Source organism: Vulpes vulpes, chromosome 10 (genome assembly GCF_048418805.1).
Source record: "Vulpes vulpes isolate BD-2025 chromosome 10, VulVul3, whole genome shotgun sequence".
In the NCBI taxonomy this organism is placed as follows: domain Eukaryota; kingdom Metazoa; phylum Chordata; class Mammalia; order Carnivora; family Canidae; genus Vulpes; species Vulpes vulpes.
This window is the reverse complement of record NC_132789.1, coordinates 10,891,461-10,917,398: the sequence shown is the minus strand read 5'-3', so window position 1 is coordinate 10,917,398 and position 25,938 is coordinate 10,891,461. Positions and strand designations below refer to the sequence as shown.

At 55.0% G+C, this 25,938-nt stretch overlaps 1 protein-coding gene across 1 annotated transcript; it reads left to right on the top strand.

The window, feature by feature from the left end:
• The first annotated feature begins 328 nt into the window (after positions 1-328).
• Positions 329-9,718, top strand: LHX5 (LIM homeobox 5). The gene is made up of 5 exons (XM_026018841.2): positions 329-882; positions 2,915-3,138; positions 3,807-4,084; positions 4,759-4,924; positions 8,551-9,718. Exons 1-5 carry the CDS (start codon positions 710-712, stop codon positions 8,916-8,918), a joined length of 1,209 nt encoding a protein of 402 aa, XP_025874626.2. The 5' UTR covers positions 329-709; the 3' UTR covers positions 8,919-9,718.
• Positions 9,719-25,938: the final 16,220 nt, after the last annotated feature.

Genomic DNA, 25,938 nt, shown 5'->3' with positions numbered 1-25,938 from the left:
GGCAGGGCCCCTCTCCCACTAGGCCCTGGAATCCTGGCCCCCAAATATTTGTGGGAAGAGAGAAGGGAGACGCAGTTTTCAGATCGCGCGCCCCCCCCCCGCCCCCAGCCCCAAACTGGAAGGTAAATACTTACTTAGCCTCCGAACCAGGTACAAGCTAATACTCAACAATACTGATGCCTTGTTTTTTTTGCTCTGTCCGGACCGCAACGCTGTAGCCAATTTAGATATGCTATAAATTTAAGAGGTTGCCATGGCCACCGCGCGCCCATTGGCCGCCGGGCCCCCTACGTGCCGCGCCACGTCACCAAATCTGAATAAGGATGCGCGAATTAGGCGGCGGCCAGACAAAGATGAGGATCGGGACCGCTTGAAAGTGGGGGAAAGTGCCGGCGCCTCCGCCACCGGGGAAAGCCGCTCCGCAGCACCGAGGCCATTAGCCACCCAAGATACCTGGGGGAGCCGGGAACAAGCACTGGGGCGCGCGGCCCGAGGCATGAGGCTGTGAAAGCCACCCCTCCCCACCCCACCCCGGGCAGCCCAGCGCCAGGCCAGCGATCACCCAAGGACTTGACCGGCTGAGTCTGGGTCCGGCCCGGACTCGCCCGGCGGCGGCCGAGATAAGAGGCGGAGCGCAGCGGCGGGGCCTGGGGGCCCGAGGGCCGGGGGCCCAAGGGGAGGGCAGGGCGGCCCGAGCCGCCGGGGCGCTATGATGGTGCACTGTGCCGGCTGCGAGCGGCCCATCCTCGACCGCTTTCTGCTGAACGTGCTGGACCGCGCGTGGCACATCAAATGCGTCCAGTGCTGCGAGTGCAAGACCAACCTCTCGGAGAAGTGCTTCTCGCGCGAGGGCAAGCTCTACTGCAAAAACGACTTCTTCAGGTAAGAGGCCGCGCCGCCCCGCCGCCTGCGCGCCCGCCCTGCGCGCGCTCCGCCGGGGCGCCCGGGAAGGGGAGACCGCGGAACCGGCCTCCTGGGCTCGCAAGCTTAAATGGGAAGCGGGGCAGCCCACTGCCCTCGTCCTGTCCTTGGTCCGGGAAAGCGCCCGGGCCCGGGCGGAGTACGAAGAACGCTGCCTCGCTGTCTCTAGTTCGCTCCGGCAGGCCGGCTTGCAGCCGCGGCGGGGCAGGGCGAGGAAGCCCTGACAAACTTGCTCCCCACGCGTCTCTGCTCCTTCCCCGCAGCTGCGACCCCGGGGTGGAAGTTCAAGCCCAGTTCTGAGACAGAGAGAATTTTTGCCTAAGGTAGGGGCTGCTGGAGGCTTCTCCCACCAGGCAGAAAGCAGGAGCCCAGGGGCTGACGCCTGGCAGGCCAGGGCCCCAGAGCCCTCCTCCTGGACAAGCTGAAACTTTCCCAACTCCAAGGGGGTTCAGCCAGGAAGATCTCCTCTGATGATGGGGGGAGGGAACCTTCTCCTCCTTGCCCCCCCACCACCACCAACTCCTTAAACATTTTCTCCCATCTTGAAATGTACAAACAAAAATCGAAGCTGAGACTCAGGACCTCCAGGGTCCAGTCTGTGATGTGTCACCTCCCCTTGGCTGCCCACAGGGGCCCTCAGGTGAGCCAGAGCCTCAGTTTCCCCAGCTGGGAACCGCCAAGGGCTGGCCTGGAAGGCTGTGGGTTTTCTGGCGGCTCAGCCCTGCCTGCTTCTGCCAGGCGCCCAGAGCCGGCTTTGTGCCTGTGAATTCCGGGCACCGAGGGAAGGGGGGCGTGATTAACAGCGTGGAGAAAGGCTGCTCCCCGGCCCCAACGGCTCCGCACTGGGGAATTTGAATAGGAGAAAATGTCAGCCACAGCTTTACACGTGTAAACTCCCTAGCTCCAGAGGCCCGAGGCCCCTAATGTGGCGGTGCTTGCAAAGTGCCTAATGATTTTTGATAAGGTGCATATGGCCAATTACGCTGCCGGATAAGGCCAAAAGTGACTTATGGCTTCTAATGCCCTCACTACATCAACGTCACCCAAATTCGCCCTGTTTAGAGACATGGGTATGAGTAGATGTGGGGCCCCAAGGTCCCGGGCCCTTGCTCTCCCTCTCCACCTGCACCTCACCCCTCCCAGTGCTCGCCTGCACCACCCATTTTGGGGGAGGCTGGCCTTCTCCAAGCGCTCAAGAGAGAAAGAAAAGGATTTAGATCAGGAACGCGGGAAAGGGGGGGAATTTGAGAGACCCTGTGTACCTGCCATGCAGGTTTAGGACTGCCTTCTAGTCACATTCTCCTGATGCCTGCCAGGGCCAGAGATTTTGGGGGGTTGAAGACTCAATCCCTGCTTTCCAGACTCCACAGTTTCTGAGGCCCTGCTGTCCACAGGGCAAGTAGCTCCAACGGGTCCCACAGTGGGGACTGGAAGGCCTCCAGTGCCGGTGGCATTGGGAATCAGCGAAAGATGCCTTCCATCCTGCTCAGGTCCAGCTCGGGAGGGGAGCTCCCCACCCCATTGCTAAGACCTACCAGCCAGGCCAACTGGCCTAACCTGGGCCCCGGCAGACTGGACAGGACCCAGGAAGCAAAGCCAAGGAGTGGTCCAAACCTGGCTGGCCAGGCTGAAAATGCCAAATAACTTGGACAGCCAAGTTTGCCTCAAGCAGCCCAGGCATATCTGGCAGGGATGCGGGGAGCATCTTGGGGTACACTGGGTCTGTGCTCAGCTGAAGGCTGTACCCATTTCTCTAAACCTTGTGGAGTACAAGTAAATCTGAACAAGCCTTGAGAGTCCCAGCCCTAAGAACAGCCCAGGACATTTGTCTCACCTCTCTCACACTAGCCAGAGAGTACAGGATTGCAGGTCTCATTTGACAGATGTGGACATGGGGGCTTCTCAGAGGCTAGGGTGGGTGGGAAGAAGTCAGGAGCTCAAGAGGATGGGACCCCGGGCTGCTCCAAGGTGACAGGCCCTGTTGTGTCTGCAGGCGTTTCGGCACTAAGTGTGCCGGCTGTGCGCAAGGCATCTCGCCCAGCGACCTGGTGCGCAAGGCCCGCAGTAAAGTCTTCCACCTCAACTGCTTCACCTGCATGGTGTGCAACAAGCAGCTGTCCACGGGCGAGGAGCTCTACGTCATCGACGAAAACAAGTTTGTGTGCAAGGATGACTACCTGAGCTCCTCCAGCCTCAAGGAGGGCAGCCTCAACTCAGGTAGGCTGTCTCCTCCCTTCCCCAGCCTGAGGCCCTAAGACCTTCCCACCACAGTCAGCCTGGCACTCTCCACTTGGCCCCTTGTGTGTTTCTGTGTCTGTCTCAGAGCTCCCTTTGGGCATTTCTAGGGTGGTAGGGAGGGTGCATGGATTTGGAATCGGTCCCACAGGATAGACTACAAGCTCTTTCCCCTTCTCCTTCCATTGAGGGGCTATCCCCATTTGAAGCCACACAATTCTCCCCCCCCCCCCTTTCCTAGTCTTTTCAGCTCCTGGTAATTGCAGCTACAGTGGGAGTATGATAATCAGGGACTGGAGGAAGGACAGACAGGGGAGGAAGATCTGAGGCCCAGAGTGTATCCGTGGCCTCCTCCTGTCCCCTCTACACGGAGGCCAGACTCCCCCACAGGGCATGCCTCCCCCTTCCCCAAGCAGTGGCCCAAAAGGGCCGGGAAGGCTGGAGAAAGGTCCCTCCAAAGGCCTGGCCCTACCAGGAGGGAATGGGCAGGCACCGGACCCCTGGGGGAGGGGATGTCGCTATGCTCACAAGGGAACCCACAGCGGGCGCCAGCGGCTGGCAGCCGGGTCGCTGGGGACCAGCTACCCGACTGGAGAGACCTTTGGCCACCGCTGACGGCGCTGTCCTCTTCCCGTCCCGTCCACCCGCAGTGTCATCCTGTACGGACCGCAGTTTGTCCCCGGACCTCCAGGACCCGCTCCAGGACGACCCCAAGGAGACGGACAACTCGACGTCGTCGGACAAGGAGACGGCCAACAACGAGAACGAGGAGCAGAACTCGGGCACGAAAAGGCGCGGCCCGCGCACCACCATCAAAGCCAAGCAGCTGGAGACGCTCAAGGCCGCCTTTGCCGCCACTCCCAAGCCCACGCGCCACATCCGCGAACAGTTGGCACAGGAGACCGGCCTCAACATGCGCGTTATCCAGGTGCGGGTGGGCCCGGGGCACCCTTCCTTCCCCGGGCCAGCTGAGCCCGGGAGCCCGGGAGCTCAGAGGAGCCTCCCGGCCATGCTCCGGGCTAAGAGCGCACCAAGTTCGGGTGAGCCCGCCGACCGGGCCAGCTGGTCAAACTTCTACCAAAAGATCCAGCATAGTCCTGCGGTGCCCAAGACGGTGGGATCTTGGGCGGGTGCTCACGGCTCGGAATCCCGCCCCCTCCCCGTTCAGGGAGAGTTTTAAGCCTTGTTGGGGCACCTCCTTCCCTCCCATCTCTCGGAGCAGAGAAAGAGGCAAGGCTCTTGACGCGCCCCCTCCCTGTGCTGGTTCGTGGGGAGACAGACAACCCGCCAGAGCCCGGCTGGGAAGTCGAGGGGCCGGGACCAGAGCCTTGCCGGGCAGGAGGCCTTTATAAAGCCGTCAGGCCGAGGGCGGGCCGAGGACCAGGAAGCCCAAGTCTTTATGAGTCGCCCCACGGGTCCGCGAAATCCTTCACCCTTGGCTGGTTCCCCGAAGCCCCTCTCCACCTCTCGGGGCCTAATCCGCCCGGCCCCCGCCTCCGGGCAGTCTCGGTGTGGAGGAGGCTATAGGACCCAGAAGGGGCGGCCTGGGCAGGGAGGGGAGGACACCCTGGACCTGAGCTCACAATCCTCGCCCCGTCCCAGGTGTGGTTCCAGAACCGAAGGTCCAAAGAACGAAGGATGAAACAGCTGAGCGCGCTGGGCGCCCGGAGACACGCCTTCTTCCGGAGTCCGCGGCGCATGCGTCCGCTGGGCGGCCGCTTGGACGAGTCTGAGATGTTGGGGTCCACTCCGTACACCTACTACGGAGGTAAGGACCCCCCAAAGCCCCGAACGCCCTGCCCTACGCTCGGCCCCGTGTGGTTTGGGGGACTGAGGATGCTGGCAGAGGCCGTGCCTGTTGGCCACCCGGGATCCCCTCCCTCGCTTCTACCTGTGGGGAAGGTACACAATCATGCTGTACACGCACAGCAGCAGAGGCGCGAAAGCTCAGCCATAGATACCTCCTGGACACAAAATCAAACACATGGGTTCACTCACCCATACGGTTGATACACGCAGATAAACACACTCACCCACGCAGGACACATGACTGCCACTCCCTTGCATGCACACTGGAGTTCAGAGACCTCAGGGATGTGCATCTAGGAACAGGATCACACACAATACACAGGTGTGCGCTACTCCCCGGATTCACTCACGGACAAACATACCCAAAGAGATTGACAGGCTCACACACTCCCAAGCTTCATACCCAGGCGAGCACTGCAAATCTACATGCACCCTCCCCAGCCGGACACACAGCCTTCCTGCTGCCCTTGCCTCGCGGTGGTGGTTGCGCGGGGGCCCTTGGCACCAGCAGGAACACTGGCACTGGAGGGAGCGCCGGCAGTAGGGATGGAGAGGTCAGGATCCAGCCCCAGCCACCTGCTAGCTAGCTTCCTAGTCGGCACCTCCTGTTCCACGCCTCCGGGGACTCTGCTCAGCGTTTGGCACTGTTAGCTAGGATGGGCAGTTGCTCTGGGCAGGACTCCTGTGTTCATTGGGGTTGGAGGTGCAGGAATTGAGCCCACCCCAGTTTCTATCGTTAGGGATATAGGCGGCCAGGAGCTGGAGTTTGCAGAGAGGCATTCGGTCACGGGTGTCGCAAGGTTTGGGTCCTCTCCATCACTTCTTTTCTTCCTTCCCTCCTCTTTTCCTTCCTCTCTGGTCCCCTCACCGCCCCATTTCGCTCCATTTCCTTTGCACCTGCTAGGCGACCCATCCCAATCCCCCACTACCATCCCAGCTCCTTCATCCTGGCTTTTTGGTAACCTCAGGTGCTCTAGGAAATCCACTCCCTGCCCTGCACTTCCCCAACCTTTGGACTCAAGGAAAACACCTCCCTCTTATGTTTCTGAGCCTCTGAATTTGGAGAGCCTGCAGGACTGCCAGTGCCTAAGACAGATCTCCGCTGAGTCGTTCAGTGCCACAGGCCTGGGGTGAGGGGCCGAGGCTAGTGGCCCCGTTTGGAGAGAGGTGACTTTTCTTAGAAACGTGGGTTTGGAGAAAATGCGGAAACCAACGGGTAGGGTAGGCGCCGCCGGGTACGCAGGCAGACCTAGGAAGGAAGGCTTCAGTACAGGGTCGACCTAGGCGGTTAGATCTTCAGGCCCCTCCGGGGGCTCCTGAAATTGCAGGAGGGCAAATTGCGCGGCTGTGCTTCTGGAGGAGAGACTTTGCGCTGGCAGGGCGGGAGCTGGGGGCTGCGGGCGCGGAGGGCAGCCGGGAGGGTGGACGCGTGGGGCCGGCTTCAGTCTGGAACTCTCCCTACCTATCTCTGCCTCGCTGCGCGCACCATCCCCGCCCGGGTGCCCGGAGGTGGTGGGGCGGCGCGGTCCGGAATCTCTCCCCGCCTGGGTAATTAAGCCAGGTTTCCCCGAGGACTGCTGTGCCCCCACCAATCCCGCCCCCTCCTCTACCCGCGCGTCTGCTGGATGGGGTGGGGGCCTGGACACGCGGGCCCCTCTTTCTCCGGAATGGGGGGCAGGACCCCCCAGCCCCAGGGAGGCAGCCCCGCCTAGTCCGCGCTGGGAGATCCGGGCGGCGGCGGCCGGCAGCGGGCGAGAAAGGGGCTGGGCGGCGGGGCTGGCGGCTCCCCGTGGGAGCGCGGACAAAGCCCCAGCTGCGGCTTTTGTGCCCTTTTCAGACGGCGTTTGTTCCAATTACCTCCGGCCCGGCCGCCATATGGGCGGAGGCGGCGCGCTCCGCGCGGGGGCCGCGGCCCTCGCTGGCTCACCGGCTCGCTGCGGGCCGAGGCCGTCCCCCATCCCCGTCCCTTAGGGGCCCCAAATTCGCCGCTTCCAACCTTTCCCTGCACTTTCGGGGAGAATGGAGTGAGTGGTTTTAAAAAAAAAGTAATTGGCGACCGTTTTAGCTGTTGCTTAAAGCGTCTCCAAGGCGCGCCTCCAGGAACCCCCCATTTGGACTGATTTCAGGGTTTGGAGAAAGAAGGGGGGCAGGCGGCAGGGGACGTCCAGAATTCACCCCGCCGACTGAGACCCAAAGACCCAGCGTGGGGTGGGCGACAGTCGCGGAGAAAACCCCAGCCTGGGGGCGCGCTGGTTTTCCCACCGCACAAAGCGGGTTATTGTCACCGGTGCCGGCTACAAGGTGATTCTTTCCTGGGGTCCCACACCCCAAACCTTGACGGCCGACCTGGAGGAGGGGAAGAGACTGTTGCAAGGACCGTGTGCGAAGGAGTTCTGGGAGGAGGTCAGACAGTGGATGCGGAAACAATTTATTCAGAGCGGGCTTGTAATCCGGCGTCCCGCACTTCCTGATTTTGCGGGTAAAATGCAATTTGTGAATTTTCTGGAGAGAGCTTATGGCTATCACCAGATTCTCAAAAGGACTCAGAGACCCCAAATATCTCAGAACCTGCATGTCCTGGCTGGGCAGTGGTGAGACTGAAGGACCCAGGCTTTCCACTGAAGCGCCCGTGAAATGTTGGACCTGCGAGATCAGGCGAATGCCCGCCCTCCCTCCAGTCAGGTCTAGGGAGGCCACCGCGAATTGTCAGACCCCCACATTCACCCAGAAGGTCGCAGAGCTGTCCTTGATAGGGCGGAGGGCCGGCCAGGTCCGCGGGGTGCCGGAGGTGAAGGAGAGGATGCTCAGCAGCCTCGCGGGCTCCTAGTCCCATTGCCTCGTCTGCTGGCCCAATTTGCCAGCCCCTCTCCGAGGCTCCGGCCTGGGGCCCAGGTCGGGCTGGGCTGCACCAGGGGGCTGCCCGCTCTCCACCACTTGGTGCTCTGGCCTCCGTGCCCCCCAGCATCACGGCCCAGCTGTACTTCAGGCACCTTTGGCATCTCTCTGACTCCTCTGGTCCGTCCTTGAGTGCCTCTCTCTCCTGGCCTCCCCCTTCGCTCCTGGGTCTCTCGCCCCCTTTTTTTTTACAAGTGTGTCTCTGACCGCACAGTTGTCTCATCCCTTTCTCCGGGCTTGTCCTAGACGATCGCCCTGGTCTCTGTCTCTGCCTTGGGCTTGGCCCCTCTGGGTCTCTTTTGTGACCTGAGTCTGGAGGTGCCTCTGTCACTCCGATGTCTCACTGACCCTTCTCTGGCTGTCTCTGTGTCTCTGGCCCTCTGTGGCCGTCTCCCCAATTCTAAGACACGGTCTAGGACGTTCACGGTCTCTCTGCGACCCGGTCTCTGGCGGGGACCCCCCGACTCTGGAGTCACAAGCTCTCTCTGTGTGTGTGTTCGGGTGTCCGAGTCCCTCCCTGGGGTGGGTGGGTGCATCTCCCCGCCTGGGTGTCTGGGCTCTGGGCGGGTCCACCTGTCCGTGCGCGGTGGTGCCCGCGGGGTGGTGCCCGCGGGGTCTGGGCCTCCCGTGCGTGCTCCCCAGCCTCCCCTGGGCCCCCCTGACCTCTGCCTGTCTCCCCGGCCCCCGCAGACTACCAAGGCGACTACTACGCGCCCGGAGGCAACTACGACTTCTTCGCCCACGGCCCGCCGTCGCAGGCGCAGTCCCCGGCCGACTCGAGCTTCCTGGCCGCGTCGGGGCCCGGCTCCACGCCGCTGGGCGCCCTGGAGCCGCCGCTGGCCGGGCCGCACGCCGCCGACAACCCCAGGTTCACCGACATGATCTCGCACCCGGACACGCCCAGCCCCGAGCCCGGCCTGCCCGGCGCGCTGCACCCCCTGCCCGGCGAGGTGTTCAGCGGCGGGCCCAGCCCGCCCTTCCCCCTGAGCGGCGCGGGCGGCTACAGCGGACCCCTGTCGCACCCCAACCCCGAGCTCAACGAGGCCGCCGTGTGGTAAGGCCGCCCGGCCCGCCGCGCCCGCCTGGGTCCCCGCCCGGGTCCCCGCCCGGAGGGGCGCGCGGGGGCGCGCGGGGGCGCGGGGGCGCCCGCTCCGGACCCGACCCCGCCGCCGCCTGGGCCGCAGCCTGGGCCGACCGGGCCCGAGGCCGACTTGCCCCCCCCCCTCCCCGCCCATCCAACGGCAGCGGGTGACCTTATTTCTCACTCTGCTTTCCCCGTCTTTCAAACAAGATGATCAGAAAAAGAGAGCGAGAGAGTGCAGGGAGAGCGAGGGAGGGAGCGAGAGGAGGAGGAAGAGGGAGGATGATGGAGAGATGGAGAGCGCGCGGGCCGGGCGGGGACGGCAGATGGAGCGAGCGCAGCACCGGGGCGCGCCCGGGCGGGGGTCCCCGCGGGGACCGAGCCGCCTGCGCGCGGGCGCCCCCTGGCGGCCGCGCTCGAGGACCCAGGTCAGCTCCCCAGGAGGGGCCGGCCCGGGCCTCGCGGCCCTGGGGGGGCGGGGGCACCACCCCTCCCCCAGCCCCTCCTCCCTTGGACACTTACTGTGAGCCCGGGGGTCCAGGCCGGACTGCAACACTCGCCCCTCCTACTCCCCGGTCTCCCCCCGCCCCCCCACACTGGGCAAGGCGCCCGCCGAGATTTCTGGGCTCTGGCCCGTTGACCACCCTCCCTGCCCGGGGCCTGGAGGCTGGGTCGTCAGGATGTACAGTATTATACTTTTTTGGAAGTCGAACGCTTCTAGTTTCCTTATTTTGTATAAAGAAGAAACAAATAAAGTATGTTTTTGTGTTTACTGTTTATTTATTGTACTCTAGTTATCCGGGGTTGGACATTTTTATATTTTTAAGAGGAGGGTGGGCAGAGTGTGGGAGGGGAGACAGAAAGAGGTTTACCTAAAAAAAAAAAAAAAAAAAAAAAAACCACACACAAAAAACAAAAAATCAACTTTTTTTAAAAAGAAAGATTAATAAAAAAAAATTCTTTTTTCCCTCAGTGCTGTGTGGTTTTCTTGTGTGTATGGGTGTGTGGGTGTGTGTGCCTGCCTTCTCAGTCCCTCCGGGTAAACAGAGTCATGCTTCTCTAGTTCGTGGGTCCCACGTAAAACAGACTTGACTGGTATAAAGCCCCTCCCTTCACTGGGAGGGCAGGGGTGCTTTTGATAACCACCAGGTCATGAAAGTGGCTGCTTCTTTTTTAAAAGATTATATTTATTTATTCATGAGAGACACAGAGAGAGAGGCAGAGACATAGGCAGAGGGAGAAGCAGGCTCCCTTCGGGGACCCCGATTCAATTCAGGACTCCATCCCAGGACCCTGGGATCATGGCCTGAGCAGAAGGCAGACGCTCAACAACTGAGCCACCCAGGCACCCAGCTGCCATTATGTGCCGGGCACAGTATAGCCCAGAGCTTTGTACAAGACCAGCATCGAACACAAGCCTGCCTGGCGCATAGTAGGCCTTCAAGATATTCGAAGAATGAAGGGTTATGTGATTTGTTTGTCCCCAAGACATCAGAAGAATTCTAGCTTCACTCCTAATTAGGCCTCCCGTCATTCCGGCTGGCTGGTAAACTGGCGCTAGTTATCTGCAAGGCTGTGTTAGGGCAGAAGGGCCCCAGGGAGAGAGCAAAGCTGATGTGCTCTGCAAGTCCGATGGAAGGAACGGGCCCCATTAGGTAAATGGGCGTGTTGGAAAGAGTGCTAAATGGGATGCGGGGGCCTGAGCCACTACCTGAAGGCAAGGTCCTCCCTCTTTTTGCTGTTTCCCTACTTCAAAAGTGACATGGGACGGAGGCCTCCCTACCTTCCCTTCCTACCCAGAGGACACCATAGGCTTAGAAAAGCAGAGAAGGAGATAAAAATAAATGTAAGAGTGTCCTGCATTGGGTTCCTTTCCACCCAAGCTGGGGCCAGGGACTTGTCCGCTTTAGTGGCAGCAGGGCCCAGGGTGGGGAGAGGCGGACCAGGAAGGGAAGTGGGCCACTGAGGAACGGGCATATGCTAAGAGCCCTGCTTTTCTGTCCTTGCATGTGAACCTCCTGAGCATAATGCAAGGTGGCTTGGCTTTTTCTTTTCTTTCCTTTATACACGCGTTTGTCTTTATCAAATGAATGCTCCTTGCTCATTGAGGAAAATTTAGAAATTTCAGATAAACAAAGGAGAGAAAATCACCCAGAATCTCAAGCTCCTTGGTAATGTAATTTGATGCCTTTCCTTCCAGACTTTTCTTTTCTTTTCTTTTCTTTTTTTTCTTTTCTTTCCTTCATTTTGACCCTAGAGATCATTCTCTACAGGCCATGTGGTTACCTGCTCTGGTTCACTCAGCAATAACTCCCAGATTAATAAATTGATCGTAGTCAGAGCTATGTCATCTGATGCAGTGATGGGCTGAAACTTGCTGGTGATGGGTGAGCCATCCTTTCTTTGGTTTTTGTTTTCTTTTTTAACTGGTTCTATTGTTGGTCATTTGGGTCTGTTGCCAATTTATTTATTTTTTACCACTTTAAACCATGCTGGAATAAATGTCCTCACAGCTAAATCTCTGGACTTGTATCAGGGTAGGTATTACTTCCCCCATTAGAACGCTCACAGAGATCAAGGGACTGGCCCAAGGTCACACAGCTGGGGAGTGGCAGAGCAGGGACTCAAGCCCACGTATTATTGGGTTGTGTTTCTACTCCACAATAGTGCCCCGATTGTAATGGATCATAGAACTCCAGAGAGAATTGCAAGATTCTGGGCCCCATCTCTGCCAGGCCCCCAAATGTTCTGTGCACATGTGAATTTTTCAAGAAGGGCTCACTTAGAACTTTTACCAGAGAAAGACCCGGGGACGTGAAGTTCAGAGGAGTGGACTCACCTTTGCTCCCTGAAGACAGGCTTGTGACAGGGCTACAGAGGCAGGCAAGAATGGGGCGGGAAATGCAAGAGGTTGGAGGACTCCCTCCTGTAGGTGTGCTCAGACCCCCAGCTGCCTACCCAGGTGGAAAGCTTTGAGCCAGAGGTGTCAAGGAACTCCATCATGGGGGCAGCTGAGTGGACCTGCACGGTGAGAATTCACTGTAGCACCACCTCTCACCTCCCCCCATCTAGCTACACACATGTACATACACACACCAAACATCTATATGCTCACATAATTGCACATTCACACATACAAAAACATGCATACAAACAGAAACACCCCCCAATGCAGACGCGGGCACAGGCACGTAGACACACACACTAGCCACATGGACACACTCCTACAGATGTACACACAGACACATGCCTGATGATGGGCACATACTGCACACACTTGTACACACACAGGTACATGCAAGCACATGCACATGCATGGGGATACCCCCACAAGCTTGTGTGCTTTTGCACAGATATGCAAGTGCATACAAGCACACACATGCGTGTCTACATATACCTGCTCTGAATTCACATGCCCAACCCCTGTGGGTACACACAAACCCAAACCTCATATCCTTGTGCACATGTGTGCGCACACATATATGCAGAGCCAATACCTGCCCTTCATATGCCCACATTTTTAGTCTGGGAGAATGGGGAGTGGAAGGAGCCCACCAGTGAGTGCATCAGGGAATACTTGAATAACCCTGGGGTGGTCCCATCAGGATCTCTGAGGCTGGTTCCAGACACCAGATTCCAGAAGGGAGGGCTATCTGTGGGGTCAAGGTCAGTATTCTGGGCTAACTCCCAGGGCCTTTCCTCTGTCCTGGAGTGAGGCATGATGGGAGCAGAGGTCACCTGGGGATAGGATGGGGGCAGAACAGAGCAAGGGCCCTGGGGTCTGGGAGACTATATGACTGGTTACTGTGTCAGCTTTCTGAGCCTTGGTCTCCCCCACTGCAAAATGGGCCTACAATGGCATTTCATCCACACTGGAAAGATGTCATTCAACCTGTGGCCAAGGTTCCCGAAATCTAGGTCCCAGGTTCAATCTCCACCCTCATCTCCCTGAGGACAAATCCAGAAGGACAAGTTGGGGGGCGCTTGTCAAAATCAGCTCAAATTGACCCCCCTCCTGTGAGGCCCACAGGACTGGGATTGAGTGTACTAAGTTAGAGAGGTGTTTCCTCAGGAAGCCTTGGCAGGCAAGGGGGAGAGCTGGGCAGGATTGCTGGTCCCTGGATACCCACCACCATTTTCTCAAAGTATTATCAGAGGAGGGGCCTTGCAGCAAGTACATATCCCCCCCACCGCCCCAGCCTCCTGGCCCAGCGCTGGCGTTGCTCCCAGGCACGGGGACCCAGATGCCCTACACGTCCAAGTTCCCAAGCTGATTCCCATGTCCCCCAAATTTGCAGGACCACTGCCCGACAAAGTCCCGTCCACCTGGACTCCACATAGACCCTCACACACCCTTCAGCATGGATGCTGTCAGCCTCACTTTGCAGATGAGAAGACTGAGCCCCAGCAGGTGAAGTGAGCTGCGTGGGGTCATGAGCCAGGAAGTGATGACAGACCCAGGCTTTGAATCCAGATCTTCTGCTTCCAGAGCCTGTGTTGCCCCTGAACCCAGGCCAGCGCCTGGCCCAGGTAAGGCCTTGCCCTCTGAAAACCAACCACCCAAATGAATGCATGTGCTCCAGCTGCCATACAAAGAGATTCTTTAAGAGAGACTCCAATAAATGCTAATTCTCACTGGTAGCCACCTCACTGGATTTTGTTTTAGGGGTTTAGCAAAACCAGCCAGAGGGCAAAGGACATAATGAAGGCTGCCAAGGTCAAAAGACACAAGGACTTCCGGCTTTTCCACTTTGCCCTTGGTTCTTCCGCTCACCCTTCCCCCACCACCTTCACTTTCCACCCCCGTTCATGTTTCTGCTCCTTTTCTTCTATCTCTTCATCATCTGTATTTATTATCATTTAAAAATAAAAGATTTTCGAGAGGGGGGAAAAATACGCTGAGCTGTGCCAGAAAGGAGGATAGCCAGGCCCTGGCTGTGCCCTCCAGCTGGGGGCAAAAGGGGCCCGTCTTGCCTGTCCCTTGCGGTTCCCAGGCTGTCATTCTGACAACACTGGATGGTGAAACCACATGTATTCCCCCATCCTCATGTGTGCTCTCCCTTGTCCCCAGCCCTGTGCCCCTGCCCTGAAATGAACACCCCACAGAGCACGAAAGCTGACCCACTGTGCTTAGGACTAATATTTAAAATGCAGAATGGCTGTGGAGGGCTCCTGCTCCCAAGCCTTGTCGTGCAGTAAAAAGATATAAACAGAATAAATTACCTCTCCAGCTCGGATTATGAGAATACCCATCTCCTGACCGGAATTTTAAGTCCTGTCTCCCTCGTAGCGCCTCACACGGCTGATTTATGGAAACCTGAACACTTCTCTGCATATTTCTTCTGTTCAGCCAAGTGACCGAGTTTACCCTTCCTATGCCATTAGCGTTATTAACACCTGGGCAACCGATCATTGCAAATGGGCCATTTCTGTGATGAACGGAAACCTCTCCCGCCACTTCTCTGGGGCCTTGCCGCCTCTGGCCTCTTTCTGCATGTTGTGCCAGGGCTCAGGACCACCCCCGCTTCTCCCTGGCATCTGCTGATGGGCTCCTGGGGGCTCTGGGAGGAAATCCTTCACTCCAGCAAGTGCCTGTGGTTTTCTGATGCCAACACCACTTCTTTTCGTGTTTTTTTAATCCTTCATAGAATGTTCCAGTTGGAAGGCAATGCCCCCATTGAGCAGGGAAATAAACTGAGACTCAGAGAGGGCGAGAGACTGGCCTAAGCTCCCACAGAGAGTTCACAACAGAGCTGTGATCCAAATTCAGATCTTCCAGCCCATCGATTCTCAGAATGTGGTCCTCAGAGCAGCAGCTGGGAGCTGGGTAGAAATGCAGATTCTCAGCCTCCCCCCTGGAACTTCAGAGCCAGATGCATTCAACCTCCAGGGGGGACTGGAGTGCACATTTAGTTTTTGAAGTCTTCGCTTAGAACACACCCAGATTCTGAGTGATCCCTTTCTCGCTGGAGGAAAACTTCACCACGTAAGCCCTCTTTGCTCAGAAGCCGCAAGTGCCCCAACTCCAGGGCTGGGGAGTCAGGTCAAGCTTATGGGGGGAAGATGAAACCACCAGCCAAGCTAGTGTCCACATCTTCCTCCATGTAACATCCCAGCCCACTCTGTGTCTCTGTCCCCAGTCCCAGGCTGTGAGCCACTTGAAGTCAGGGACTGTGTGAGTTGATATTGGACACTCAGCCTCTCTGAGGTTTGCCATGTAGAGAAAGGGTACAATCAGATCTAACCCCAAGGGTTCGTTATCAGGGTTAAGTAAGGTCACATTTCTCAGAGTCTAAGCACAGTGCCTGGCAGGGAGCAGGCCACTGAGTAACACACCCTGATTGACATAATAATGGTATAGTTAGAATAACAATGACCTCTTACTGGATGCTGTGTTGTTGTTACCACGAACCTGTTTTATTTATTTATTTATTTATTTATTTATTTGAGAGAGAGAGAGAGAGAGAGAGCGCGCGCACACAAGTGGGGGAAGGGGCAGAGGGAAAAGCAATCTTCCCGCTGAGCTGGGAGCCAGACACAGGGTTCTATTCCAAGACCCTGAGATCATGACCTAAGCCTAAGGCAGATGTTTAACCAACTTAGCCACTCAGGCACCCCAAATCTGTTTTCCTCTTTGAAGAAGTGCCTAAAGCACGTTTTAAAACAAGGACTCAGGAATCCCTGGGTGGCTCAGTGGTTTAGCGTCTGCCTTAGGCCCAGGCTGTGGTCCTGGAGTCCTGGGTTCAAGTCCCACATCAGGCTCCTTGCATGGAATTTGCTTCTCCCTCTGTCTCTCTTTCTGTCTTTTGTGAACAAATAAATAAAATCTTAAAAAAAAAAAATAAAACAAGGACTCGCTTCACAGCCTATTTGGACAGATACGCAATTTATTATTTTCCAGAACAAATTTAAGATATCCATGTTGCCATCTGGAAAACTATCAGGCCTGTGGAGATAAGAATGTGTTTGGCATGTAGTAGGAGGTCAAGGCTTAATCAAGAATAATCTGGCAATCTGTTTAAAAGGAAATGCACTGTGAACAATGAAAGGATAAACAAAATGTGGTATGTCCATTCAGCAGGCTATTATTACCCAGTCATAAAAATGAATGAAGGTCTGACATGTGCTAAGACACAGGGGAGCCTTGAAAACATGACACTATGTGAAAGAAGCCAGGCATAGGGAAATGGTATATTGTCTGGTCTTCCCTATCTATGTGAAATGTCCAGAACAAGCACATCCATAGAGATAGGAAGCATATCAGCGTTTACCCGCAGGCTAGGAGGGTGGGGATGGGGATGGGGATGGGGAGTGGTTGCTTCATGGGTATGGAGTTTCCTTTTGGGGCAATGGAAATGTCCCGCAGTTGGGTAGAGAAGGTGGTTGTGCGACATTATGAATGTGCTAAATGCCTCTGAACTGTCCACTTTCACGTGATTAATTTTACATTGTGTTTTACCTCATTTTTAAAAAATGAAAGAAAAAGAAATGCAATTTTATTATATTTGGGACCTACAGAACGCCCAAACCTAGCTAAGGAATAAATCCCTGCTGCTGAATGAAGAGTCTTTGGAGCCTCTGCGGGAGCCAGCTGGAGGTGCTCTGGCTCCCGCTCCTCCTGGCCGACGTTGCTGGAGGGAGTTTGCTTCATACACTTTTTTAGGGGGAGGAGGTGTCCCCGAAATAAAATCGGCATCATGGTGTGGTTCTGCCAGACTGGAATTTAAGCAAAGCAAGGTTTGGGGTTGCAGTGAGGGACAAGGGCCTCTGGGGGAACTGGGCATTTTCACAGGAGCCTGATAGGTAGAAGTCACTCTTTTGGGTTCTTTTTTCTGCTCTTCCGACTGTCTTCAGACCAGTCTCTGTTGGGTGCTAGCATGCTTTTTTTTTTTTTTTTAAGATTTTATTTATTTATTCATGAGAGACATAGAGAGGCAGAGACACAGGCAGAGGGAGAAGCAGGCTCCATGCAGGGAGCCCAATGTGGGACTCGATCCCGGGAACCCAGGATCATGCCCTGGGCCAAGGGCAGACACCCAACCGCTGAGCCACCCAGTATCCCGGGTGCTAGCATGTCTTAAACACCCCTCTCACTCTTGCTTATCAAACACACTGCAGGCAGGCTTGAAGACCTGACACAAAAGAAGCTAGCTAGAATGTAAAGGCACCGTTTTGTTTCTCCTTTTATTTACTGCTATGTTTATTGCCTAATTCTGGGAAGTGATACCGTTTCTCCATTTAGAGTGGTGATAACATTTTCTTTCTAAAAGGCATTTAAGGTAAGGTTTCAAGAAACGAATGAACTGGCTAACAGTAAAGATGACGCATGGATCCGCACACCCCTAGGTGGCAATAGGAGTTTGAGGACCACATTGCAGGAATGTGAGGCCTCCAAGAGAGCTGTCCCCTACCTGGCCCACTCCAGGTAGCTTCTAGCTTCACCAGAGACTTCTCAGTGTTGAATGCACACAGCCCCATGGGATTCTCATGTGCGGGGCTGACTAGGTTACTCACCCCCTCTGGGCCTCAGCCTCCTCATCTGAAAAATGGAGCTGGGAGATGGACAAGAAGCCCTGTAGCCAAACACTTCTCCAAGGGAGAAATGCCATCATTTCAAATAGCAGTAGGAAGAGAGGGCAGTGGGATCAAGAGGGATTGGGGGCTGGGAGAAGCACCCAAGGAGGCTAGGCCAAGGTGAGGCAAGCAGCATACTCGCCTTGGGGTCGGGGAGACACACATCAAAAACTCAGTTATAAAGGTAAATTGTATTTTCATATAATATATTTTCTTAAAGATTTTATTTATTTATTCATGAGAGACACAGAGAGAAAGACAGAGACATAGGCATAGGGAGAAGCAGGCTCCCTGTGGGGAGCTGGATGTGGGACTCCATCCCAGGACCCCGAGATCACGCCCTGGGCCAAAGGCAGATACTCAACCACTGAGCTACCGAAGGGCCCCTCATATAATATTTTGAAAAATAAAAATTAATGCAAAATAGCCCCCAATGAGCAAAATAGCAACCTTTTCAACAAAGACAGGATCTGACAGGCCTGGGAATCAGTGAGGTAGGACATGTAAGGCCACGTGAGATCCTATCTGTATTTAAAATGTCACTATTTTATTCATCACAAATTTCTTTCACATTAATTTTAATTGAAAAAATATTTTATTACAATGTAATTTATCTTGATTTCTGAGTTGGGGTGCCCCTTACTTTTGCTCTGAAGGCAAGGGCCTTGCTTGCCTCAACTTAGACTCAGCCCCGCAAGGCAGGCCAGAAGGGCTCTGAGATAAGGCCTGTGTGAGAAGTGCCCACTTTGTTGAGATCTGGGGGAAGAGTGTGCCAGGCAAAGGGAACAGCACTGATGATGGCTCTGAGGCAGAGTCAAGCTTGGTGAATTCTAGGAAGAGAAGAAAGGCTGATGTGGCTGCAATTTGGGAAGTGAGTGGAGAACTTGCTGGGGAAGCAGAAGCTGGGGTCTGGAAGGTCAGCAGAGGTCAGATGATACAGGGTTCTATGAGGGGTGGGCACTTATATGAAATGCAGGAGAGTTTAAGCAGGGTGAGGGGAGGGGGCAAAGATCTGCCTTAGCCTTATACAAGACACCAAACAGATCAGGGGTGGGGGCAGCCTCAAGACTGGGCAGGGGGACCAGTGGGGTCTTTTTTTTTTATTTTAGATTTTATTCATTTATTCATGAGAGACACACAGAGAGAGAGGCAGAGACATAGGCAGAGGGAGAAGCAGGCTCCCCGTGAGGAGCCCAATGCAGGACTCGATCCCAGGACCCAGGGACCACGACCAGAGCTGAAGTCAGACGCTCAACTGCTGAGCCACCCAGGTGTCCAAGTGGGGTCTTTTATTCCTTATTTTGCAAGGTGGGGAAATTGAGGCTCAGAGAGGTTAATTCACCTACTCAGGGTCCCGGCTAGTAAGAAACAGAGGTGGAGTTTGAACCTAGGTCTTTTTTTTTTTTTTTTAAGGATTTTATTTATTTATTCATGAGAGACACAGAGAGAGAGAGGTAGAGACACAGGCAGAGGGAGAAGCAGGCTCCATGCAGGGAGCCTGACGTGGGACTGGATCCCGGGCCTCCAGGATCACGCCCTGGGCCGAAGGTGGCGCTAAACCGCTGAGCCACGCGGACTGCCCTGAACCTAGGTCTTTAAATAACCAGCCGGGTCCACTCTTTCTGCTCATCTTACCAGCTCAGCGGGGCTCCATCACATAATTTCAGATGAGCCTCAGTTTCCCTCATCTGTCATATGGGATGGATTATGGTTCCCATTTCCTAGATTTGAGGAATCAAGGAAATTAAATAAACCATGCCCAGGCTAAGCACTTGCTACCTATTATCTTAAAAGGAAGATAAAAGGCTCTTTTCCACCTACTTCTCTCTCTGCTGGTTCTTCCCTAAATGGAGAAACTTTGGTATTTGTTCTTCAAACATTTATTTTATTCTTTGGGTTGGTATGGTTTTTTAGGTTTTTTTGGAGGGGGGGAGAGGAAGGATTGGTGAAGGTAATCAGTTTTCAGACTTAAGATAAAAAATCGCAGCAAAGGGTCGACTTGACTCTTTATAATTAATGGGGAGGCTTGTAATAGGATTCTCCTGCCTGTGGCGCTCCCAGGAAACACCTTTTTACATAAGATATTGCCCACGCCGGAGTGGCAGCAAGGTGATTTATGGGGTTCCTTGCTCCAGAAAACCTCTCCTGGGGTTGCCCGGCCAGTGGAATTTATCAGGGAGTTTGGAAGCAATGAGAGAAACCAGGCCATGACATTTTTGGTGGAGTTTAAAAAGCACAAACACTGGGGAAGGGAGAGGCCGATGGGACGGGGAGAGGGGAGGGAGGGTCCATTTAGGGTGGGTTTTCCAGATGTGTAGCCTGAGCCAGGGATTCTTGGAAGGAAGGCTTGGAATAGGAGGGCAGTGGGAGAGAATGGAGGGAGGGCAGGGCTCAGCCTGAGTCAACCCACCACCCACCGGGATCCCTGCCCCAGGAATGGCACCACAGAGCTGCCCTGCCTGGAGCTTGCAAGGGGGGTTGCCTTTTATAACCCTCCATGGATCGGTCATTGGCAATGGGCTACCTCCAGAAAGCATGACCTCTCGTGCATCTCTGAACACAGAGCTTCCCATTGGCTATTCTCTGGAGAAGGGTGGGAGCAGCTGTGGGCTGTTAGCAGCACCCCCACCCCCCACCCAGCAACTGGGGAACCCACCTGCTAAAGGGGTTTGGGTCAAGGGGAAGGGCATCAATACTGTCTATTGCAGAGACAAAGGGGTGTCCGGACAGGTGATGGAACTCAAAGCTGGGGACAGGGCTGAGGGATGCAGGCAGGGGGGATGTGGTCTCATGCTCCACTGTCCCAGGGTTCTCCCTCACGCTCAGAGTAAAAACCAAAGTCTTAACCACAAACTACAAGACCCTCCATGATCTAATGTCCTATTCCCTTCCCTACACATACACACACTTTTTACCTCTCTGCCCATCTTAGATCTACCATCTTCTGCTATTCTCTCCCTCACCCATCCCCCTGTAGCCATGCTGGCTTCCCCACATGTCCTCACCTCAGGACTTTTGCACATGCCGTCCCCTCCGCTCTTCCCCCACATGCCACACATGGCTTGTTCTTCATTGCCTTCAGACTCAGCTGAGATTTCATCTTTTCTAAAAGGCCTACTTGAACCATCCCGCCTCAACCTACCAATAGATTAAGAGACCCAGGAGACCCATTTCACAATGTGAATACTTTGGATCCTGATTCCAATGAACCAACTCAAACAAGACATTTTTGAGACCATCTAGGAAAAGCTGGATACAGCCTGAGTAGTAGATAATATTAAGGAGTTATTTTTTTTTAAGACTTTATTTATTTATTCATGAGAGACACAGAGAGAGGCAGAGACATAGGCAGAGGGAGAAGCAGGCTCTATGCAGGAAGCCTGATGTGGGACTCGATCCCAGGACCCCAAGATCACAACTGGAGCCAAAGGTAGATAGATGCTCAACCACTGAGCCACCCAGGCCTCCCTAAGGGGTTATTTGTTAATTGTGATTGATGCAATAATGGTATGATGTTTACCTTAAACTATCTTTTTCCTGATCTGTTAGGGACCATACAGACATACTTTATGAGGGAAACTACATGATGCCTGGGATTGCTTTGGCATACTCCAATAAAATAAAATAGCCCACACCTCTTCCCAGGCATTCTGTCTCCCTTTCTCCTGCCCCATCCTTCCTTACATCTATCAGCATCTGACATGTCATTTTTATTTGGGGATTTGTTATTGTCTGTCTCTCTCTTCACTAGAATGTAAGCTCCACGAGGCCAGGGCTTTTGCCATATTCCCAGCACTTACAAAAATGCCCAACACAGAGAAGGTGCTTAATAAATATTTACTAAATGAATTATTGAATGAATGAATGGATGGATGGATCCATTGGCTCTTTTTCCCACATGCTTCCTCTTTTTGGATCTCTCTTCTCAGCCATCTTCCCAGATGGTCACCAAGCCTGGGGGCCCCGTCACCACTAAATCAATCACCAGGTTGCGTCGATTCTACTTTCTCGAAATCTCTCCAAACTCATCACCTCTTCTCCAAGCAAACCACATGGTCAGACAAGATGGTCAAAGCTCCCACGGTCCTGCCCAGCATCACCCACCCAAGCAGAGGTGAGTCTGGAGGTGGGCATCAGAGCATCTAACCCCAGTGCAGACTTCCGCCCAGTCAGGACCCCTCCCAGCCCCTCATTCACAGCTGCTCAATGACCCATCCCTTCATTCCTCATCATTGTGAAGACTGCTAATTGCCCCTTGGTCCCAATTCCCCTCTTTAGATATTGAACCCTCAGCTTCAGTCAGGTAAGTGCCTCCTGGGCTACAGACTACATTTCCCATATTCCTTTGCAGCTAGCTGAGCCATGTGATTAAGTCTCGGCCAGTGGACTGGGAGCAGATGCAAGGTGCGCCACATCCTGGTGATGCTCTTTTTTTTCTTTTCTTTTTTTAAATTGTATTTATTTATTTGACAGAGAGAGAGAGAGAGCACAAGCAGGAGAGGTAGCAGAGGGAGAGGGAAAAAAGCAGGCTCCCCACCGAACAGGGAGCCCCACACAGGGTTCGAGGCCAGGATCCTGGGATCATGACCTGAGCAGAAGGCAGAGGCTCAACCGACTAAGCCGCCCAGGCGCCTCTAGTGATGCCCTTAAAAAGGAAACATCTTGCCCTCTACTTTCTCCTTCCCCCACTGCAGCCTTGGATAGTATGGACCAATATAGACCATGTGGATGAGAACAGTGTTTTCAGGGACGGTGTAACAATAGTATAAAGGAATCTGGGTCCCTAGAAAACCCAGTGGAACAGAGCTACCTACCTTCTCTGAACTAGTGCTGTAGTTTGGGGTCTTTTCAATATAGCAACTTAATCTGTATGCTTACACCTTTATTCTGTATGCCAAAGACTTCTTGTCATCCCTCAATATTAATTTATTCTTCTTTTTCTGTAAGAGAACCTCTGGTTTTGGCTGGGCATATGGCTGCCTGTTATAAAGACTACATTTCCCAGCCTCCCTTGCAGCTAGTTGTAGCATGTGGCTAAGTTCTGACCAACGGCCTATGAGCAGAATTAGTGTGTATTAATTATAGAGAGTGTCCTTAAAGAGAAGAAATGTGCCTTTCTTCATCCTTTCCTCCTTCCTGCGGCCTGAAATGAGGATATAATGGCTGCTCCCCCCACCCCACCCCAGCATCCATCCAGGACTATGAGGTGACGGTGGGAATGGAATCCATTCACAGCTGAACAACCAAACAGCAAAGGAGCTTGGGTCTTTGACACCACTGAGACAGTACACCAGCCCTAGGCTACCTAACTGCAGGCTTCTACGTGAAAGAGAAATAAACTTCTCTTTTGGTGAAGCCACTTGTTTTGTGTTTTCTGAATTACAAAGCTGAACCTAATCCTAACTGATATACTCACATGCAATCATTCATTCTGAAATAAACCAGAGACACAAAATAATGGAACTAGGTGTGCAGGTCTGGGATGGATCCTCCGTACCCCTTGCATGAGACAGAGTGGCCAGTCTGCCCCCAGAGAGCCCTGGAAGAGCTGGACAGAGATTAGGAATAAGTGGGTTCTACATCCTCTTGAGAACAAAGGGCCCTATCAGACACCGCAAGGAGCCAGGTGTCCTGGAGTGAGTAGCCGCCCCTCTCTGAGCCTCATTAATGTACTCACCATCAGCTAACGGTCCTGCCAGGCCTCCCAGAAAGATGGGCATGAAGCTCTAAGGCAGAGTGATGCTGGCCCCAGGCCCCAAGGGTGCCTGGAAAATTAGGCAACTGCCTTCTTACAGGGCTGGCAGCGTCTCTGGCTTCCACCAACGCCAACCATCTCTCACACTGGCTACTTCCAAAAAGTCTCCTACCCACTGATTTAAAAAAATTTTTTTTTTTACCCACTGATTTAAAACATACTCCTAGCTTCATAAAACACTGCCCACCCCCCAACAACATCAATACCACAAAGCCAGCCTCAGCTGTCACATCCACAACATGAGGTTCAGACCCTGGTCTGCAGGTACTGGGCCACAGGTCCTGCCCTGCATGGGCTCTTGAGGCTGGAGAAGGGGGAGCAGCAGTGGTATGATGCTGGTCCCCCTCCTCACAACCTGCCTTGTCTGGATTCACAGAGGAAACCCACAGGGAGCACAAGGGGTCCCCCATCCCAGGACAGGGGCCCCAGAAGGGGGAGGGGAGAGGCTGGGTGCACCCAGGGCAGGTGCACACACTGGTGGACCAGTCTGCTGGGCTCTCTGCACAGCGCTGAACAAACACAGAGAAGCTTCTGCTCCCAGGCCCCTCCTCCAGGCTCCCGGTTTCTCCCACGGAAGGTCCGAAAGGGCAGAGAGAACATGAGAGTCCCTGTGCCCAGCGCCCAGCCTGCTACACCAGGCCACGGCATCCAGGTATGGCATTCACGGCCTCAGTCTCGGCCCCCCCGTCCTCACCCTCTCCCCGTGCCTCCGCCCTGCCCTTGGCGTTCCTGGGGCGTCAACCAGCAAGGGCTACAGCAAGGTCACTGACGGCTGTTATCTGAATGGGGTCAATAGGCCCCTCGGCTTCTTATCTCCAGCTCCACTGAGACCAGGAGGGGAGCAAACAGCAGCTGACTGGTCTCCCAGGAGTGCGGCCAAGGGCAGAGGCCTGACTGGGAGCCACAGCATCTGGGACTGGGGTGAGCTCTGCCACTCACCTGGAGGAGCACAGAGTGGCGGGAGATCATAGCAGGCTGGAGCAATCCCAAAGGGCTTCTGGGAGGAGGCTGCCCTCACAACGGGCTTTGAAGGGTGCGTAGGATTTAGGAGCACAGAGGGCCTGGCAGGCAGGGGCCATGGCTTAAGCAAAGGAAAGGAGTTGTGAGAGCAGCAGCAGTTCCACGCACGGGCCTCAGAGGTCTACACGTCGGGGCTCCGCTCCTGCTGTGTGACTCAAAGGAAGCGCTCGACATCTCTGTGCTGCAACCGCCTCATTTGTAAAAGCGAACATAATAGTATCCACCACGTGGGTCAGAGGGGTGGGTATTAAATGAAATGACTGCTAAGGCCCCTTTGTACACAGTAGGCACTCAAGACTTGAATACATTCTGGCTCCTCCCCACCCTCGTTGCTGGGGAGGAACGCTCGGGAGATAGTAAGAGCTAACGTGGATTGAAATGTGCCAGGTCCAGAGCAAGAATCCACAAACCACCCATCTTGCAGATTAGAACACTGAGGCTCTGAAGCAGTGTTCTAATGCTCGGGTCTGGCAGCGGCCACTGCTGGGGCTCTCTGCGCCCCTCTGTTCTGGGGAGCTCACACCGCAGGATTCCAAGGACACATCGCTGAGCCCGATGGCTCCTGGAAGGACAACACTGGCAATCAAGGCAGCGTCTGGAGTCAGAGAGAGAACAGGACAGGGGCAGGGGGTGGTCACTGCCGCTCTCAAATTCTCTTCAGGGACCGAGGGGGCTCCTGGCAGGGGGAAGAGCCTGGGGAAAGGGAGGGAGGTGGGAAGCCACAAGTGGGCCTCCTCCAGCACAGATGTGCGGCCTGAGGCCCAGAGAAGGGAAGACACTAGCCCAAGCACACACAGCCCGCAGGAGGCAGGAAAGGGGGCCCCCACGGGAAGCCTCAGAACCTGCCAGGGGCTGTGATGGGGTGGATCCCACACTCTCTGAGCCGTGTTTTCAGCAGGGCAATGAGGCTTGGACTGGGCTCCCCGATCCCACGATCTTGTAGGCCCCAGCCATCTCTGGGACCCCCAGCAGGGGCTAGGGACCCCAAGGGCAGAGCCAAGGGAGGCTGGAGGGGTGGCGCGGGCCTCCCCTGCCCAGAGCCAGACTTTGCCATCAGAGACACTTTGCTGCCCCCTGGTGGCTCCAAACCACTAATTTCCTCTCCGTTTCCTAAGAGATTCTTCCCACGGAGGGAGGTGCCCAGTTCCAGGACCAGCACCCACCCTCCTTGCGACTCACAGGTGTGTCCAAACTGACCTGGAGGTCCTGCTCCCTTCCTCAGTGTCCCATCACCACCAACCGGCACACGAAGTAAGCTGAGGTCCAAGAAACAGAGTCATGCTGAAGACCACATGGCTTGAGTCTGGCTGGGCCACAGGCCAGCTCTGACCTTGAGAGGGTTCGGTCACCGTGCTGTACCTCGGTTTCCCCATATTTAGAACAGGGATAATATCATGGTTTCTGCTTCACAGAGTTTTTGCGACCGTTAAAGAAGACAATGAGTAGAAATGTCCTTGAAGACCCGGCACATGAAAAGCACTTGATAAAGACGGGCGGTATCGTCCTTGCCCACCCAGGCCTGAGCACAGCGTGCCACCCTCTCCTCCCGAGTGGGTCCCCCAGGTGAGCGAAGCCCTGTCGGGAGTTCACCATGACTGGACTCTTCCTAGAGACCCAAGTTTTGATTCCTCGGTTTTATAGCCGAGGC